The sequence below is a fragment of the Myotis myotis genome, unplaced genomic scaffold, assembly GCF_014108235.1.
Source record: "Myotis myotis isolate mMyoMyo1 unplaced genomic scaffold, mMyoMyo1.p scaffold_m19_p_6, whole genome shotgun sequence".
NCBI classification, from domain to species: Eukaryota; Metazoa; Chordata; class Mammalia; order Chiroptera; family Vespertilionidae; genus Myotis; species Myotis myotis.
In genome coordinates this window covers 24,506,335-24,524,720 of record NW_023416368.1, presented here as the reverse complement: position 1 = coordinate 24,524,720, position 18,386 = coordinate 24,506,335, and the positions used below count along the sequence as shown (strand labels likewise).

Below are 18,386 nucleotides of genomic sequence, written 5' to 3'. Positions count from 1 at the left end.
TAGTTCCTGGACCTGCCGCTGTGCAGCCGAGGGGCTTGGTGGGGTTGGTTCGCTTTTTTCCGGTTTTGTAATGTGCCGCTTGTGCGGATTACTTTGCACTGTCTGCTGCGTGTGTGTTGGTGTTGTTTACCCACATGGAGTCCTCAGAGACCCGTTCCACACTCTGCGTCTTGGAAAACCACACGGAACTTTCTAGTGAGAAGAAAGATCCACAGAACATGCCTTCACTGTGGGGGAACTCTCCGAGTTGGACCACTGACAGCTTGCTGTGAGGCTGAGGAAATGGGAATTTAACATCCGCCTTGTCTCACGCTTCGATATCTGGTGTTGGACATCCGGGAAGGAGTCACATGCTTTGCCAAGTCCTTTTCCCCCTGGACTTGGCGTGTTCTGGAGGAAACCAGAGGTTGGCCCTCCCACCTACCCCCGCTTCAGGACTCCACTCCGGCAGCGGATTCTAAAGAACCGCCCATGCGCTCTGTGACTCGGGACCGACTCAATGCTTCCAGAGCCCAGGGTTTTAGTTGTTTGGGTCTGTGGCTCTAAGGAAGTGTGAAGTCTGACTTTACCACCCAGGCCGATCTGAAGAAGGAAAGCGGGGATGTGGGGGCTCCGCTCACACCTCCCCCATCAGCAGGGAGGAGTGGGCCACAAACAGCGTGAAATGCCATCTGCTCTCCGCGCGGGAGGGCGCAGTCCTGTGGAAGTGGACAGATTACCAAGTCTCCTTTGCCAGAAATGCATGTTGTTCCCAGCTGTACGCTTGTGAAGCCGGTATGTGCTTTGGTAGGAAACAATAAAACAGGTTTATTTTCACTTAAAAAATAAATGCTGTTCCTCAGGTCCAGTTTTTTCATAGCTGCCTTGGAGAGGGGAATACTTCGTCATAGATTAATGTCAGCATTGAGCATTAATTTTCCCAAAGGGCTTTGGTTCCTGGCAGCTGCTCTGGGCATTCAAAAGGGAGGGCTGGGAGGGGAGGAATCACTTGGTGGGAGGGGAAGGGCTTCCTTTCGGTGGGGATGGCTGGGAGCAGGGGTGAGTGACAGGCACTTCCTCCAACCAGGCTGTCACCTCCATAGAGCAAGCCCACAGGGGCCCCCACAGGCCTCCTGGCCAGAAGTCTCTGGGTGCTTAGTGCAAAGGTGAGCAGCACACCCTCAAGAGCCTGGCTGCCTGTCGCTTAGCAGCTGTGTGGCCTTGGGCAAATCGCCCAACCTCTCTGTGGTTCAGGTTCCTTTCCTGGAAAATGAAGATATAATAGCACCTACCTGAGTGGTGTTAGGGAATAAATGTCTGGAGACACGTAGAATGCTTCGAACAGTGCTTGGCAAGTACTCAATAGAATTCTTGTTTTACCACCACAATATTTTCCATATCCACCAACCATCCTTTTCTTTCTTTCTTTCTTTCTTTCTTTCTTTCTTTCTTTCTTTCTTTCTTTTTTTACTTTTAAAAAAGTGTTTAATTAAATTTATGGGGGTGACATGGGGTCATAAAATTATATAGGTTTCAAGTGTACAATTCTATAATACATCCTGCATTATATTATTATTTACTTAATATCCTTTCTTTAACTGGCTCCATTTTAATTTAAAATTTAATTAAAACTTTGTATCGCCACTGGGAGATGGAAAAGCAGTCGCATGTGCCAGGAATACAAGGTAGCAGCCCAACAGCGTGCGCCCCGAGTGCTTGCTGCTCGCCAGGCTCCGTGCTGAGTCTTAACTCTTAGGACCCTCACAGCCTCTGAGGCTAGAACCATCACTTTACAGATGAGGAAACTGAGGCACAAGGAGATGAGCAAATTTGCCTCCCGTGACACACTTAGTGTAGGAAGCCAGGCTCCCCAGCGCGGTTCTGTGCAGCCGCCTAACAAAAGCAAGAGCATTATTTTCACGGCGGAGGGCAGGTGCATTAGCTTCCTGGGCTGCTGCAACGAGTACCACAATGGAGACACTCTCCGGGACCTGGGGCTAGAAGTCCAAAGTCAAGAGGTTGGCAGGGGGAGCTCCCTCCAAGCCTCGCCTCTTCCAGCTTCTGGTAGCCCCAGGCGGAGCTTGGCTGTGACTGCATCACTCTAGTCTCTGGCCCGTGGTCATGGCTGCATTCCCTCTGTCTCTAAGTCTCTCTCCTCCTCTTGTAAGGCCAGCATCACATTGGTTTAGGGTCCACCCTAATGACCTCATCTTAACTATATCTACAAGACCCTACCTATTTCCAAATAAGGTCCCATTCACAGATACCAGGAGTTGACTTCAACGTATCTTTGGGGAAGGGAGGGGAAGAGACACAATTCAACTCAACCCAGAACAGTTGCCTAACTGGGCGGTGGACCTGGGGCTGAAGATCTGCCGGTTCCGGTTCCGGGGAGGTGTTCAGGATGGGCAGCAACCTGAGGCTTCCCCGCGATGCAGTCGGACTGAAGGAGTCGGGGTGATGCTTCTGTATTTCCGTGACACTGTGTGCCCAGTCCAGGTGCTAATGAAAATTAACCACCTCCTGCCCCACCACTGGTGCTTTGGGAAAGGGAGCTTGGCATAAGAAAGCCGTATAGCAATTCTCCCTGCTTCCCAGACATCCTCGGGAAAGGAGGGCAGTAGGAAGATGGTGGAAAACGCAGCCTTCCCAAACTCCAGGCACAGCAAGGCCAGACGAACAGTCTTCACTGGGGGTGTGGAAAGAAAGAGCAGCAGTGAAGACAGTGGGGGGGGGGGGGATCGTTTATTTTCATCTATTTCCGTGAAAACTTAACAAGAAGAATGATCTCTCTAAGAGGGTTTTGAGAGGAGGGCAAGGGGGAGTGAGGAGGAGTTTCTTGCTTTCTTTGTCAAACAAAGGTGTCCTTCCTTGAAGGGGCTGCTGAGATTTCGTAGAGATGGGAGGTCCTCATCTTGAGCTCCCGGGCCAGCTGACAGATGGACAAAGGCCAACAGCAATGCACAGCCAGCCAGTCCTCACACAGCGTGCCCTGCGGGGAGACACAGTGTCTGTCCTAGTGCAATTGCACAGGCTCAGTCATCACCCAGGGGCCTTACAGCACTACCTGGTGCAATCTCACAGGCTCAGTCATCACCCAGGGGCCTTACAGCACTACCTGGTGCAATCTCACAGGCTCAGTCATCACCCAGGGGCCTTACAGCACTACCTGGTGCAATCTCACAGGCTCAGTCATCACCCAGGGGCCTTACAGCACTACCTTGTGCAATCTCACAGGCTCAGTCATCACCCAGGGGCCTTACAGCACTACCTGGTGTAACTGCACAGGCTCAGTCATCACCCAGGGGCCTCTACAGCACTACCTGGTGTAACTGCACAGGCTCAGTCATCACCCAGGGGCCTTACAGCACTACCTGGTACAATCTCACAGGCTCAGTGATCATCCAGGGCCTCTACAGCACTACCTGGTGTAACTGCACAGGCTCAGTCATCATCCAGGGGCCTCTACAATCTTACCTGGTGGCCCATCCCATGCACAGCTTCCAAGGTCCACCGAAACCCCCAAGTCAGCACACAGGGACATAGCTCCGCTGGCTACCAAATTCCAACCTGCTCACTGCTAATCAGTCCTTGCAATTCAAACACCTGCTCTTTGGGCTTTGATACCAGCTTCATACTTGAAACCACTGCTTTCTCTGCCAGCACCTTTTTTCTTCCTCTTAGAACTTAACATTTGTAATTAATTAATTTATTTCTTTGAGGTGGGTAATAAGTCCGCATCACCCAAAATTCCCACAGTAAGCAGGGGTAGGAAGTAAAAAGTAAATCCCGTTCTACAGGTGTCCCCAGACACTCAATTACCTGTCTAGGGCAAGCAGTGTTGGAGTTTGTTACCTACACTCCCAAATAAATTCTGTCTACACGGTATATACATATATAGTATTTTATGTAAATAAAACTGCTATGCTGTGCTCTTTTTTCACTTAAAAATGTGTCTTAGAGACCATTTCATATGAATATATATAAAGAGACGCTCTTTTTTAACTATCCACACCTTAATCTGTATGCTGTCTGTCCTCGCTCCCTCACAGTAACTCAGTCCCAGATAAACTGGAAGTGAATTCTGCATATACCACATAGACTACATTTTAAATCAGACCAGCCCGAATCTATCTTCCAAATTTGATGCAACGCTACCCGCAGTCTTCTGATGCAATGAGGGGAACAGGACTGGCCCACTGACCCGTAATCTGCATTATAGTAAGTCCCCCTTGGAAATACCCTGCACAGGTTGGAAAGGCATCAAGGTTCCCACACAGACCCAGGTTCGCACATGCAAACAAACACACTTACCCATATTTTATGTCTCTCTCTGGTGCCAACTCTCAGGGCAAAGGTGGAGCCAGGTAACAACGGCCAACAAAAACACTCTCCATAATGCCTGGCGATGTCACACTCAAGACATACGGGACAAAACAGACCACAGAAACCTGTCAATAACCACACAAAAGAAAGGCCAGGTGCTCAGATGTGATCAGAGAGAGTTTCCACCCCAAAGAGCATTTACTGCCCTGTGCCATCAATTTAATGCTGCACCGTCTCCCTGCAATCAAGAGGAGGAGTGACCAATTCTCAAAACTCGGTGTATGAAAATCGCCATAACTGAGGCCTGTCAAACTGTCTCCTTTTGTTAAACACTGACAGTGCTGAACCTGATAGAGCTCTGCTAGGGTCACTATGGTAATTGTTTTTTCCTGTCAAGAGGAAGCATTAAATAATGTTTTCCAGTTGAATCACAACTGTCACCTCTATTATGTTTATCTACCTGATTTCAATATTTAAAATAGACACAGTTATGATGCTTTTGAATAGCAGGCATCGTTGTCTGTAGATGGGGGTGAAAGCTTGTCACTGGCCCACTGATCCTGCCTGCTCCTTATCAGGACTTCATTCTATTTCTCAGATCAGGAGGTTACTCTCATTTTTGCTAATTTAGTGGGGCCACTGACATCTGCCAGTTTTAATCAGTAAACTAATAGAAGCGTGGTTCTTTGAACGTCAACTGGAAACAGTTTGTCATTTATTCATTCATCTTTAACGACTGATACTGTTTCCTACACATTCTGCATGAACCAACTAACACAGAGGTTCTGTCTTAAATAGGTTTGGGTCACAGACCCTTTTGAGAATATGAACTCACTCCTCGAGGGAAAATAAAAATACGTGCACACCGACATGCAAAATTGTGCATTCAATTCCACGGGGTTCAGGATCCATTGAAAACGATCAACAGGCCTCTGGTTAAGAATCCCTGATGTACAGTTAAGATGTTATGTCATCTCACATCGGGAAAGATGACAACCTTGATGAATACAAGTAATTAGGACTATGAAACAAATAAAGCTAAACATAACCTTTAAAATGTTTTCAACAAATACGTTATCAAGCCATCATTTATATACAAGAAAGTGCACAGATCATAAACGTTCAGTTAGATGAGTTTAACAATCATATTCAACCAAATAACCGAATGTGTAGAATGTGCCCTCACCCTGGAGGTCCTTCGTGCCTCTTCCCAGACAATCCCATCTCCCCGCCACCCCCACCCCCAACTCCAGAGGCAACCACAATTCTGATTTCTCTTCTCATAGATAAGTTTCCCCTCTTCTTGGACTTCATATAAATGGAATGGTCTATACTTTTGTAATTGTCTTCTTTTGTTTAACATCTTGTTTCTTGAGATTCATCTGTATTGCTATGTGAATCTGTAAATTATTCTTTTTATTATTGAACTAGAGGCCTGATGCACGAAATTCATGCAAGGGCCTTGGCCCTGGCCTATGCCACCTTTGCTGCCACCCCCACCCTGCAGCTTTGTCCAGAAGGACATCTGGTATAATTAGCATATTATGCTTTTATTATTATAGATAGTATTCCAATGTACAAATATTCTACAACAGTGATGGCGAACCTTTGAGCGCGGCGTGTCAGCATTTTGAAAAACCCTAACTTAACTCTGGTGCCGTGTCACATATAGAAATTTTTTGATCTTTGCAACCATAGTAAAACAAAGATTTATATTTTTGATATTTATTTTATATATTTAAATGCCATTTAACAAAGAAAAATCAACCAAAAAAATGAGTTCGCATGTCACCTCTGACACACGTGTCATAGGTTCGCCATCACTGTTCTACAAGTTATTTATCCATTCTCCCATTAATTATTCCAATTTTTGCTATTATGAAAAAGTACTATTAACACGCATATACAAATATTTATATGGGCATTCCACTTGGGTGGGTTACTGGAATTAGAATTGCTTGGATCATGGGGTAGATTTATGTTTAACTTCTACAAGAAACTAACAAATGCAAAGAGTTCTCCCAAGTATTTGTGCCATTTAACACTCCCACCCACAATGTATGAGAATTCATTGTTCTACTTCCTCGTCAACATTTGCTATTGTCAGTCTTTTATTTTAGCCATTCTAATGACTGTAATGGTAGTGATCACAGCCTTTTGATGCGCAGGTACCATGTCACTAATGCACTAGAACTTCCTGCCAAGGCCCTTCCCAGCCTACCTGTCCCTCCTTCCCCTACCCCAACCCCATCCCAACAGCGAGGAGTGCAAAGTCCCACTCCCAGATTCAGTGGCCAAGAAGCAGAAAGCTAGGAATGCTGCTTCAGCCCAGAACCTTCTAGGAATCCTCCCGGACTCTGGACTTCCTCAGTGTCGCACAGGGGGCGAGGGAGCAGGTACACAGGAACGTGGGGACTGGGGTGTTGGTGGGGAAATGACAAGGAGCAGCCTGTCTTTGAGGAACATCATTTCATTCATTCAGAAGCCTTAAGATAACCGCTACATCACATACCGTAGGCATCACACGGCTGAATTCAGACTTGCATTAGTCTGGAATATTTATTACCCATAAGAATGGCAAATGTTCCTAATTTTTTAATATCAAATGTTGTGGGTAACCATGGCAAAATACAGGGTGTCCCCCCAAAATGTATACACAATGCCTGTAGATTCTATTACATTTTGAAAACAAAATGTATTTTTATAAACACAATTATTCAAAGTGTGTACACATTTTTGGGACACACTGCAGGTGCCCCATGCAATGATGAAAGTGGGAACTGGCACAGCCACTCTGGAAGGCGACCTGGCCGAACCCAGGGAACGTTAAATCCGCTAGGACCCAGCAATTCCACTTGCCAGCACTACCCGGGGGCAATGCTTTCACGTGCTCACAAAGAGGCAGCTACAAGGATGTCCACTGCAGTGTTACAAGTTAAAACAACTTAAATGTACACGAATAAATGGAAGTGTAACCAAACCATGGTGGTAGAAATCATACCATAATTAAGAATGCAATGAAAGATCAATTAAGCACCAACAGAGTCAAATCCCTAGGACCTACTTTGAGTTAACAAACACAATGGCGTAATGCTATGCACAGCGTAATACCACGTACACATTGTTTAAAAAGGGAAGGTGCTTAGGCTCAGGAGGGAGGTGTGCCAGAAATGCAGCCTCTTGTCTTCCACTCACAGGCCTGGTGGTTATGTAAGCGCCCACTGCCTAAATGTCCCTGGCCTGTTCTCTGAGATGGGCTCCACCTCCATGCATGGGATGTGGTTCCTTATTCATCGTGCCAGCTCATAGGGGAGCCCAGAGAACAAGCCTCCACAAACCAGAGGGTGGAGCCCGGAGAGCGACGGAGGAGAGGTAGGCGGAAACTGTAGCGAGGCACATTGCAGACCATTGTTAGCAAAAAGGCAGAACCACCTGACAGTGAGTCATTCCCAGTAGGAAGGGGGCACAAGCACGCATTGTGGGTGGGAGTGTAAAGCAGCACCCCTTCCAAGTGGAGAGCCACTTGGCAACATCCAGCACGATTCAGAAGGGCACATGTAAGTGTATAGTGTACAACAGTTAGCCCACAGATAAGGCACGCACATGCAAAATGACAGCAATAGGAGAGTCACTGAGCATTGGTTTGCTTAGCAAAACATCTGGAAAACACAGATAGGTCCACAATGGGAACTTGTGAGTAAATTAGGCTACATTCATACCATGGAATCTACGCAGCAATTTAAATGATTAACTCCAGAAGTGCTGATAGGGTCTGATCACCTAGATGTACATTGTGAAAACAAACGTGCCGAACAGGGTGTTTACAATTCTACTCTGTGTGTGACTTGTATACACACACACACAGCAAAAAAATCTGGAAGGATAGGTACCAAAACAGTAGCCATGGTGATCTCTGACGCAGTCCTCCTAGTACAGGATACTGCTTTTTTCTCGTATAGTCGTTTGTATGTGTCTTTTTTACGATGATTATAAGATATTTTTATAATAAAAAAATTAACCTATTTTCATTGGAATTTTTGCAGACCTTTCCAAGCAGACAGACTCTGTCTGGGCTCAGAGGAGAACCGGGTAGCAAGAGGGCAACGATGGAGTAGCTGCTTTTCAGATACCAAAGAGGTAGGTGCTTCTGAAGTTTGCCTCATCCACCTGGAACCCTATTCAAAATCATTCCTTTAAGCACTGAACTGGATGCAAAGGGGAGAAGCCCTGCTCCCTGGACGCTTAGAAAGCCAAGGGTGCCGGGCCCTGCCTCGCACGCTGCGCACGGGATTGAGACAAGCAGCCGAGCGGCCAAACCAGCTGACCCCGTTCTTCCTAACCCCGAGGCCTATGGTTCTTTCAATGACGTGAGAGAGAGAAAGAGGCAAGTGAGCACACAGGCTAAAAGTCATGCAGGAAAAGTACCTCCCGGGGCGGAGCACCTGCCAGGCATCCAGGCAGTGAGCGAGACAACGGAGGCCCCTGCTTTCAGAGAGCAGGCGGCTTACTCACATACATGAACCCCCCAGTCTGAGGACTTTCCCTCTTCCCTCCTCTTCTAGAAAACCGAAGAAAATCCTGGCCCTCTTCCTTCTGCCCATGTTGGGCAGCTGATGGCTCCTGGTGGACACAAAACTCTTTTCCGCCTGGGGCTCGAGGTGTCCTCCACAGGGAGGCTGCAGGCTGACCCTTTACCATCTTTCAGGGTGCAGCTTAAGTCAGGTCCTCGGAGAGGCCGTCCTTTACCCCTGTAATCTCCTCTCATAACACCCTGCTTATTTCCTTCATTGCCCTGTCACAACTGCAATTATTGTTTATTATTTATCTGCTTATTGTCTACCTCCTCTAAGAAACCGTCTCTGTCTCATTCACTATTAAGTCTGTAACATCTATCACACGTCTGTACACAGGTGTCCACTTAGGTTCCACAGGTAGGAACTCAGTCAATATTGGCTGAACTACAAATCAATGTGGATTACACCTTCCACATAAGCCTTCTCTGGGACCACATCACAAGCATTCCCGAACTGGGATGCCTCACCTTCTACCCATGGTGCCAGGTAGCAGCCACTATTGCACTTGGCTTCTTTTCCGCATCTGAGCTTTCAGCACCCACATCTTCAAAGGGCACAGAGCACCCGCCTGCTAATCTCAGTGCATCCCTAGCGCTGCTTGCGCAGCCATGAGGCCTGCTTGTGGCTGAGCAGAGCTCCCCCTGTGGGAGCGTACTGACCACCAGGGGGCAGCTCCTGCATTGAGCGTCTGCCCCCTGGACCAGTCGTTCCCGGTCATTCTGCTGTTAGGGTCAATTTGCATATTACCCTTTTATTATATAGGATTTGTTGGGCTTTTCCTGGTAACAGCACCCCAGTAGAAAAATATAGGAAATTATCCCTTACTATTGTGGGCAATATTGACAGAACTGTCACTCAAAGTGCCCTGGCCTGGCAAGTGGCAGCCTGGGACCTAAGCTAGACAAACTGGGCTCCGTCTGCTGAGATGTCGAGTCTCACACAGGAAAACAAAAGGATGCACCACACTGTCCACTAGCTCCTGTCAATGCATCTATCCCTTCTGAACCCCGTTTTCAGTTGATTTTTTTATTCTGTGAGCTATCCCATTGCCATCTAGTGAAACCCAGCATTTGCTTGAGTCTTGTTTTCCCATGGCTGCCAGAACAAAATGCATTCCACAGACGGGCATCGTAGAACCAGAGAAAGTGTTCTCTCACTGGAGAATTAGGAGGCGAGAGGTCTGACGTCAGCATGCGGCAGGGGTGGTTCCGTCTGGAAGCTCTGAGGGAAGAGCCTGCTCCATGCCTCTCCCCCAGGTTTTGGTGGCCACTGGTCATCTGTAGCATTCCTTGGCTTCTGGGTGCATCACTCCACTCCTGCTTCTGCCTTCACATGGCCTTCTCTTCTGTGTGTTTGTGTCCAAATTTCCCTCTTCCTATAAGGACACCAGCCATGGGGATAGGGCCCCACCCTAACCCAGTGCAACCTCTTTTTAACTTGACTAGATTGGAAGACCCTGCTTCAAACTGAGGTCACATTCAGAGGTTTCAAGTGGATATAGATTTTAAGGGGTCACTATTCAACCCAGTGCAACACTCAACCAAAAAACCTCGGGTCCACTTAGGTTCCACTGTGAAGAGTGGGTTCTATACATAGTCTGCTTTAGTCCTGACAACACTTGAAGTGGACATGGCCTATCTTCATCTTAGAGATGGAAAAATGAAGACCTAGAGAATTTGTTTGAAGTCAAATGACTGGTAAGAGGCAATTAAGATTCAAAGCAAACCTGGGACTAGGTCTGCACATCTCCACAAGACCGCCTGCTCTCTGTACGCAGTCCTAGGTGACAAGCAAAGGCAGGAAGTCTGGACAACAGCAAGAGCCTGAGGGAATCAGAGAACTGCCACAATTGCCTGGTCAGACATCCACGTGGGCAGCAGTGGCAGGAAGAGACCTGCTGAGCTCTGGGTCAGATGGGCAAAGAGACAGGAATAGAAGGTAGGTCGGGACGGGTGCTGGCAGTCTCTTCTCCGTGAGGCCCAGGCCGGGAAGGCACAGCCTGGATGTTCAAGGCACCAAAAAATGTTAGAGCTTTTCCCTCCGCAAGGCTCTTGGTTGAATAAGGACTAGGATCATGTAACCACTCAACGCTCTCGGACTGCTCCATCCTGGAGACTTTGGGACAAATTCAGATCTTCCCAGAGCCTGTATGTAAAGAGCGGGGAGAGGCATGTTCTTCAAAAATATTAGATCCGAGGTCTGTGTGGATTTTGAAGTTGAGACTGTCCCTCATCTTTCAAAAGGGAAGCCACACACACACACACACACACACACACACACACACTCCAAGAAAAATTCACCGATCGAATTGCTCCCTAGGGCCAGAGCAGCAGGCCCTGGAAGGCACCCGAGGAGGGTCAGAATGTCCTGAGGTAAAAATAGAATCCCTGAGCTTTGAACCTCAGTCCCCCTGGGGGACAGTGTTGTTGGTCCTTGGGAACCACTGTCTGCAAAGATTTTAATGAAGGGGGCTCCTTTTGTAATGTTTCCTCTTATTATAAGAGTACGGCCCATTCCTCATAGAAACACTGGAGAGAGAGAAACCAAAATAAAAGTTATTCACTAGCATACCGTCTGGAGACACTGGCTGTAAACATTGTATTTGTATCCTGCCAGGTATCTCTCTTAAGTGCTTCTCGCACCCCCCCCCCCCCACCCACCCAAATGGTGTCTAATGTGCATAGTTTTGCAATCTGCTTCTTTAACTTAAAAATAGATCCCAAACATCTTTCCATCCCATTAGATGTTATTCTACAACATGACTTCTCATGGCTGTGTAATAACTCATCGTGCGATGCCCTCACTGAACATTCAGTTGTCCAGATTGTTGCTATAATAACCAGTGCTACAAAATTTCATGCCGCTGCTAAATCTCTGCACGTGATTTATTTCCTTCGACTAAATGCCTGAAAAATGTAATTACTGGGTCAAAACCTATACATCACTTGAGGTTCTTTTTACATGTATTACTAAACCATCCACTGGAAAGGCTGTACCAATTTATACTCCCACAGATGAGGGAGCCCATTTCATGAGTCTTTGCCAACAGTGTACTTTGCCCTTTAAAAAAATCTTTAAGTCACCACTTAGCCTATGAAAGCATCCACATCTCTGAAAGGCAAGGTTTTTCCTGCCAAGAAGTACATTTGAGTCACTAGAGGATTAGTGAGCAGTTATTCTAAAACCATTTAATTTCTGCCCTTGCCCCTGATGTTGCTTTTCCGCCCACTGATGTCCTAGGAAAGAAAATTGTAAAGAACATAAATGAAGAGGGAAACGTACAAATCCTCCTGTCTCTGCAGACGCTGAAGAGGCCGGTGCTCCAGTCCCCGCCAGTCTGGACAACGGTGGTGACCGCGGTCCTGCCTCTGGCTCCCCGGACGGGCTGCTTCACCACAGCCTGGGCTGGCGCCTGGTTCCTGGCGAGTCAAGGATGGTGATTAATTAGGAAACAAAGCTCCGAAGGATGACCATTAAGCCAAGACAGAGCCATAAAGAGGAGACACGGGCCCAGGGAAGCCAAGCCCAAGCCGACCTCACCATCGCCCTCCCTCCTCCTCCTTCCTACCTTCTCGGACTTCTTGCCCCACTGCTACTAATGGCATTATTATTCCAGGTCCTGTCCCTCACACTCAATGTCCAGTCTACTTCCTCAGTGCTTCCTAATAGTCAATCACAAACTTGGAAGTAAGGGGCCTCAGCTCAGATCCCAGCACGCCACTGCCTGGAACAGGAGGCAGGCTGGAAGGGAAGAGGATGCTTGTGACGTAGGCAGTGAGGCACCAGGGGGCAGACAGCTGGCTGTGCTATGGCAGGGAGGCCAGGGCTGGGAGCTGCCCGTCTAGATGTGACAAGCAGGGCCCTTTCACTAGCCATTCGGCAGTACAGGCGATGCTGAGGGGCCTAAGCTTTTCAAGAGCCTACAAAAGTGAGACCTGGGAAAAGGTACTGGCTCCAGAACAGAAAAACTGCAAAACAGAAATCACTTAATGCTCCATTAAACACAAAAATCTGGCATTGTGTCACTCTCACTCATTGTCAAATTCAGAATTCACAAATATTTCATTACATTTGGAAACAACTTACAATTTTCATTTTTTTAAAAAATCCCAAGTGTGTAGGACTGCTGAGAAGCAGCAGCCAATCAAACATGACTCACAGCCAAATAATTTCAAAAGCAAAATTATAAAAATCGTTTTGCTTACGATATGGCAAAAAACAACATATGGCTATAACGTATGGTATGGACACATTTGAATATGTTTGTCATAATGTGGGTGAGCACCTACCGCTATGGACTGAATCGTGTCCCCCAAATTCATGTCGAAGCTGACCCCCAACGTGACTGTGTTTGTCAATAGGGCTTTTCGGAGGATATGAAAGTTAAATGGGGCGTGGGGTGGGGTCTGGTCCGATTGGATTGCTGGCTGGAAGAGCAGGAAAGGCCATCCATGTACACACACAGGGAGAAGGCTGCAGGCAGAAAGAGTCCCCGCCACAACCCGGCCCTGCGGGCTCCCCGACCCTGCACATCCAGACTCCAGAACTAGGAGAAAATAAACTCCCATTCTTCAAGCCACCCAGTCCACGATATTTCACTATGGCAGCCCAAGCTAAGAAACGTGTGCGGACTTCAAACCGGCCCTGAAAAATAACTCCCTTTACACTATCTTATGTCCTGTTTCCATGGAAGCTCCAAGGTTGGGCCCACACTGCCTCTCCGGTGGCCACAGAATCCAGTGTGTGCCCTTGAACCAGGTGGGTGCATGTATTTGTTGAATTGGGTCAAATTGAATCGAATTGAATCACATGTCTCTTCCATTGCATTTGAGCCCTCAAGTCTAGGTACCAGCGAGGTGGCCTTCAGTGTGTTTCAGCCTCCGGGGAGGCAGGGCTCTCGGGTGTGAGCTGAAGAAGCCTGCAGAGCAGCCTGCAGCTGCCTGACCCCTCACAGGGCCCTGACCACTCACAGGGGCTCACCTCTCCCTGTGCTGATGCCCTCCAGGTGGCGCTTCCCTCAGGATGCCAAGAGCTTCCAATTATCTCCAACTTTCAGAAGAGGAATGTCTTAGCTCCGAGCCCCTGGATTCCACCTCTCCCTGAAGTAAACCATCTACATCCGGCAGCCCTAGACTAGATGTGTCTGCCTCTACCTCACTCGGCATCATGTGAGCAGCACCTTTTGTTACAGGGAGGCAGCCTGCCCCTCTCTGTTCTAAATCAAATAACTAAGAGGATCGCTTTTCCTTCGTGAAAATAAAAGTTGGTTTTTAGGGGGTGTTTTACCTAATTTTGAACACAAGAAATACAGTATTGAGTTTCTTGCCTTTATACCCGGATTCTTTAGTGATTTTTGTATTAAAACATTTGAGTTGACAAGCACTGGCTAAAACATTTCAGTTCAAGATTATATATAACTCACATGTCATAATGGCCCAGTGGCTCGGTTGGTTGGAGCATCATCCTGTGCACCAAAAGGTTATGGGTTCAATTCCTAGTCACAGCACATACTAGGCTGCGGGATCAATCCCCAGTTGGGGAGCATATGGGAGGCAACCGATCAATGTTTCTCTCTCACATCAATGTTTCTCTCTCCCCTTTCTCTCTTTCTAAACAAATCAATAAAAACATATCTTCAGGTGAGAATTAAAAAGAGCAGGAACAAGCATAGCTACCCTTCACTGAGCGCTTTCTGTGTACAAGACACTTGGTAGCTCCTTTAAGAATTGAGTGATTATTCAGGGGCTACCACAGGGATTGAACTGAAGTAGCTACTGTAGCTTCCTGCACAGCATTTAGCTCTATCATCCCAGAGAACGTTCCACTACCACTTGGTTTCAAAGGGTGGAACTCAGTGGCAGTCATCAGAAATAGTTTCACTTGCTCAGGCTTCAACATTTTAAGGACAAATCACCCAAACCGGCCCTTCTCTTTTCTCAAGCTAAGCGAGACCAGAAGGAAATAATCAGGTGCCCCCGTTTGAACTACACTTGGGAAATGATAGCAACTCTTTCTTCCCAAGCCCAGCATTTCCCCTGGCTCCTTATAAGAGACTAGTGGCCCAGTGCACAAAATTCATGCACATTAAGAGAGAATTAAGTAGAGGAAATATTTTAATATTGCTATTTGCCCTTTCTCTATAATAGCAGTGTCAGAGATGAAGGAAAGTAGTAAAATGTATGTTAAAATAGTTTATAAATTTTGTAATAAACAAACAATAACAAAATGATACATTGTGTTGCCAACAATGGCTTCTTTTGGCTTCAGAGGTACTTTGTGCCAATAGTTGGCCTTTAGACATATTCCCACCTCCCTGCTGTCAGGGTCTGTGGTGTGGGTGAATAGATCCCTGACTGTCAGGGTGCTGACAGCAAAGTGATCAATGGCCAATTCTGTGAAGAATGGGGCTCCCGCCGCCCTGCTGTGTGGGTCCTGGGTGCGGGTGCCATGCTGTGTGGATCCTGGGTGTGGGTATCAGGCTCCCTCCTCCCTCCTGTCAGACTCTGGGGCACACCACGGGACTGAGTCAAGTCCCCACACACCTGTGCAGGCCTCAAAATCACTTGAGACCCAGACCCGGCTGGCCCCACCCCCACTGGGCAAGACCCAGAACCAACCGGCCGCACACCTGTCAAGCCTGCCCCCCTTTGCAGCATCACGTCAGAGCTGGGCAGGGACGCACGTAGGCAGCACCACGTCCCAGGTCAGGGACACAGGCAGGCAGCACCATGTCCCAGGTCAGGGACACAGGCAGGCAGCACCATGTCCCAGGTCAGGAACGCATGCAGGCAGTGTCACGTCCCTGGCCAGGGACGCAGGCAGGCAGCACCATGTCCCAGGTCAGGAACGCACGCAGGCAGTGTCACGTCCCAGGTCAGGGACGCAGGCAGGTAGCACCATGTCCCAGGTCAGGAACACACGCAGGCAGTGTCACGTCCCAGGTCAGGGACGCAGGCAGGCAGTCTCACCTCAGTGCTGAGCAGGGACGCACACAGGCAGCGTGATGTTAGCACTGGGCAGGCCTGCACAGCCTGTGCTGGGGGCAGAAGTCCCCGCCCCATCCCTGCCCAGCAGCTCCTGCCTGTTGACGGGTCACCAGTCACCACTGGGACACCGTTAGAACCAATTAGCATATTCCCTCTTTACTACATAGATTGATTTGATCAATCAAACCCAAGAGCAAAAGCTGGGGAGAGAAATGGGTAAGAGAAGGAGGGAAAACGCCGAACTCCCTACCTCCAGTTGGAAATTAAATGTTCATCTTCAGATGACATGAGTGAAAGCGACAGAGGAGAGTGCACATTGAGTAAGCACACATTCTCGGGAAACTTGGAGAAGTCGCTTCCAAAGCAATCCATAGTGACAGGAGTTCCCCGGTCACTGGGCTATCCTTTCCCTTGACAGTAAACTGGTTCTAACACAGGTTCAGTCCAAAGGGGAATAGCTCTTCTGAAGAATGTTGCCTTGACATTCTGGAACCTGAGGTCACAGCCACTCAATGAACAGGCATCTTATTATTTAAAGACAGGCACACGCCTAACTGTGGCATGTCCGTCTTACTAATCTGAAAGGAGATGCTGCTGAAGATATAGTGTATGGTAAAAAAAAAAACAAAAAAACAACAACAACAACAACAAAAACCAGCCTGGCTGGCATGGCTCGGTGGTTGAGCACTGACCCAAGAACCAGGAGGTCATGGTTTGATTCCCCGTCAGGGCACATGCCTGAGTTGCACGCTCGATCCCCAGTAGGAGGAGTGCGGGAGTTGGCCGATTCTCTCTCATCATTGATGTTCCTATCTCTCTTTCTCTGTCTCTTACTCTCTGAAATCAATAAATATATACTGTATGTACTAGGGGCTGGTGCATGACATTCGTGCACTGAGGGGGGGTGGCCCTCAGCCTAGCCTGCGCCCTCTCGCAGTCCAGGACCCCTCGGCAGACATCCCCCCAAGGGGTCCTTAGCTCTGCGGAGGTGGGAGAGGCTCCTGCCACAGCCACTGCACTCACCAGCTGTGAGCCTGGCTTCTCACTGGGCAGTGCTCCCCCTGTGGGAGCACACTGACCACCAGGGGGCAGCTCATGTGTTGTTTCTGCCCCCTGGTGGTCAGTGTGCATTATAGCAATGGTCATTCTGCCTTTTGGTCAATTTGCATATTAGGGTTTTATTATATAGGGGAGATATATATATAGTTTTTTTTAAAAAACTTATCTTTGGTGGAAAATCCCTTTGCTCTGAGATAACTCTAGCAAGCATTAATCTAGCAGTGTCACTCGGCCTTCCCTTAGGCAACTCAGAGGCCACAGATCCCTGCCCTGTCCTGTGGCTGAGAGCAGCAGAGCCTCTCTTCGTCCCAGGACTGCTGGTCCAACTCAGCAGGATGAGTCCCACAACTATCCTGAGAGCGGGGGTAGAAAGGTCTTCCAGCCCGGACTCGGTACTTGAATCCGTCAGGAAAGTTGGTCTCCTAAAGTTTGCAGTATGCCAGGTTGTCCTCCGCCTCAGAGCTCCGAGACATCTCTACTCCTGGCCTTCCTTGACCGTGCCAGGAAAGAGGTGCCACTTGCTGCTTTCCTTCCCAGGCCCCAGGGGGTCCGTGAACAAAGGCAGGGATGGGCGGGCGATCGCCTCCCCACTGCTTGGAGTCCTCAGGGACTCAGGAGCCTCTGAATACAGCTCAAGGACATGCCTTATGGAGGTGTGAACCCCCAAACACGGAAAATGTTTTTGGAGGCCAAAAAAATTAGACAAAATTGCACAGTGAGGGGAGGAGTCAGCAATCATAATTCAATGTTGTAGTAAAAAGACGACAGGAGGAAACTGCCAACTACGCTACATACTCCCGTCATCAGACCCACGCAGAACGGTTGCTTGGGGTTCCGAACTTCAAGGCATTGACTTGAGTAAGTTGTTAACAAAAACCTATACAATACCTCCCAAATCAAGGGTCTTCAGGTAAAGCTTCGTAACTGCCTACGCTCCCTGGGTTCTGGGCAATCTTACTCTCTTCTTAACCGAAAGACAGCATCCCACATGAAGGACACCACGTGTCTTCAGCTTTCCCCTCTATTCCAAGTGCTTAGCACAGTATTTGAAACATAATACGCATCAGTAATGTGTTGAATAAATATGGTATACATGAAATTCAAATACTGTGAATTGAACAACAAAAATTAAGAGGTAATTACTTGCTTTGCCAAAAATATTTACAATAAGGTTGCTTTGAAGAGCGAACAATCACTGTACATGCAAGCTGATCCCCATGCTTTAACATTCCGTTTGTGCCCAACTTTTCTAATCAAGCACCCATTGTATGATGTGACTAATCCACATGCCACACGGCTCCTTCACCTAAAAATAAAATGAAAAAGGAATGTTCTTCTCTATAGAAAAACGACAACTCTTTTTTAAAAATATATTTTTTTATTTATTTCAGAGAGAAAGGGAGAGATAGAAACATCAATGATGAGAGAGAACCACTGATCTGCTGCCTCCTGCATCCTACTG

General features: G+C 47.8%; 2 protein-coding genes across 13 annotated transcripts in view; one reads left to right on the top strand and one right to left on the bottom strand.

Moving 5' to 3' along the window:
• The window catches only part of SH3RF2 (SH3 domain containing ring finger 2), a 124,266-nt gene extending 110,056 nt beyond the window's left edge, over window positions 1–14,210 (top strand). Inside the window, exons 10-13 of one of the 12 annotated variants that reach the window (XR_004968077.1) lie at window positions 4,032–4,200; window positions 5,104–5,316; window positions 8,349–10,817; window positions 12,120–14,210. The gene's annotated coding sequence lies outside the window, so the exon portion shown is untranslated. Of the gene's footprint in view, window positions 1–4,031; window positions 4,201–5,103; window positions 5,317–8,348; window positions 10,819–12,119 lie in introns of those variants that run through there. The other 11 variants (XR_004968084.1, XR_004968081.1, XR_004968078.1 and 8 more) reach the window with 11 other exon arrangements.
• On the bottom strand, window positions 2,710–16,503 carry PLAC8L1 (PLAC8 like 1). The gene is made up of 4 exons (XM_036312049.1): window positions 16,116–16,503; window positions 12,162–12,298; window positions 4,294–4,430; window positions 2,710–2,971 (listed from the first exon to the last, which is right to left on the bottom strand). The coding sequence occupies exons 1-4, from the start codon at window positions 16,235–16,237 to the stop codon at window positions 2,831–2,833; spliced, it is 537 nt and encodes a 178-aa protein (XP_036167942.1). The 5' UTR covers window positions 16,238–16,503; the 3' UTR covers window positions 2,710–2,830.
• Window positions 16,504–18,386: the final 1,883 nt, after the last annotated feature.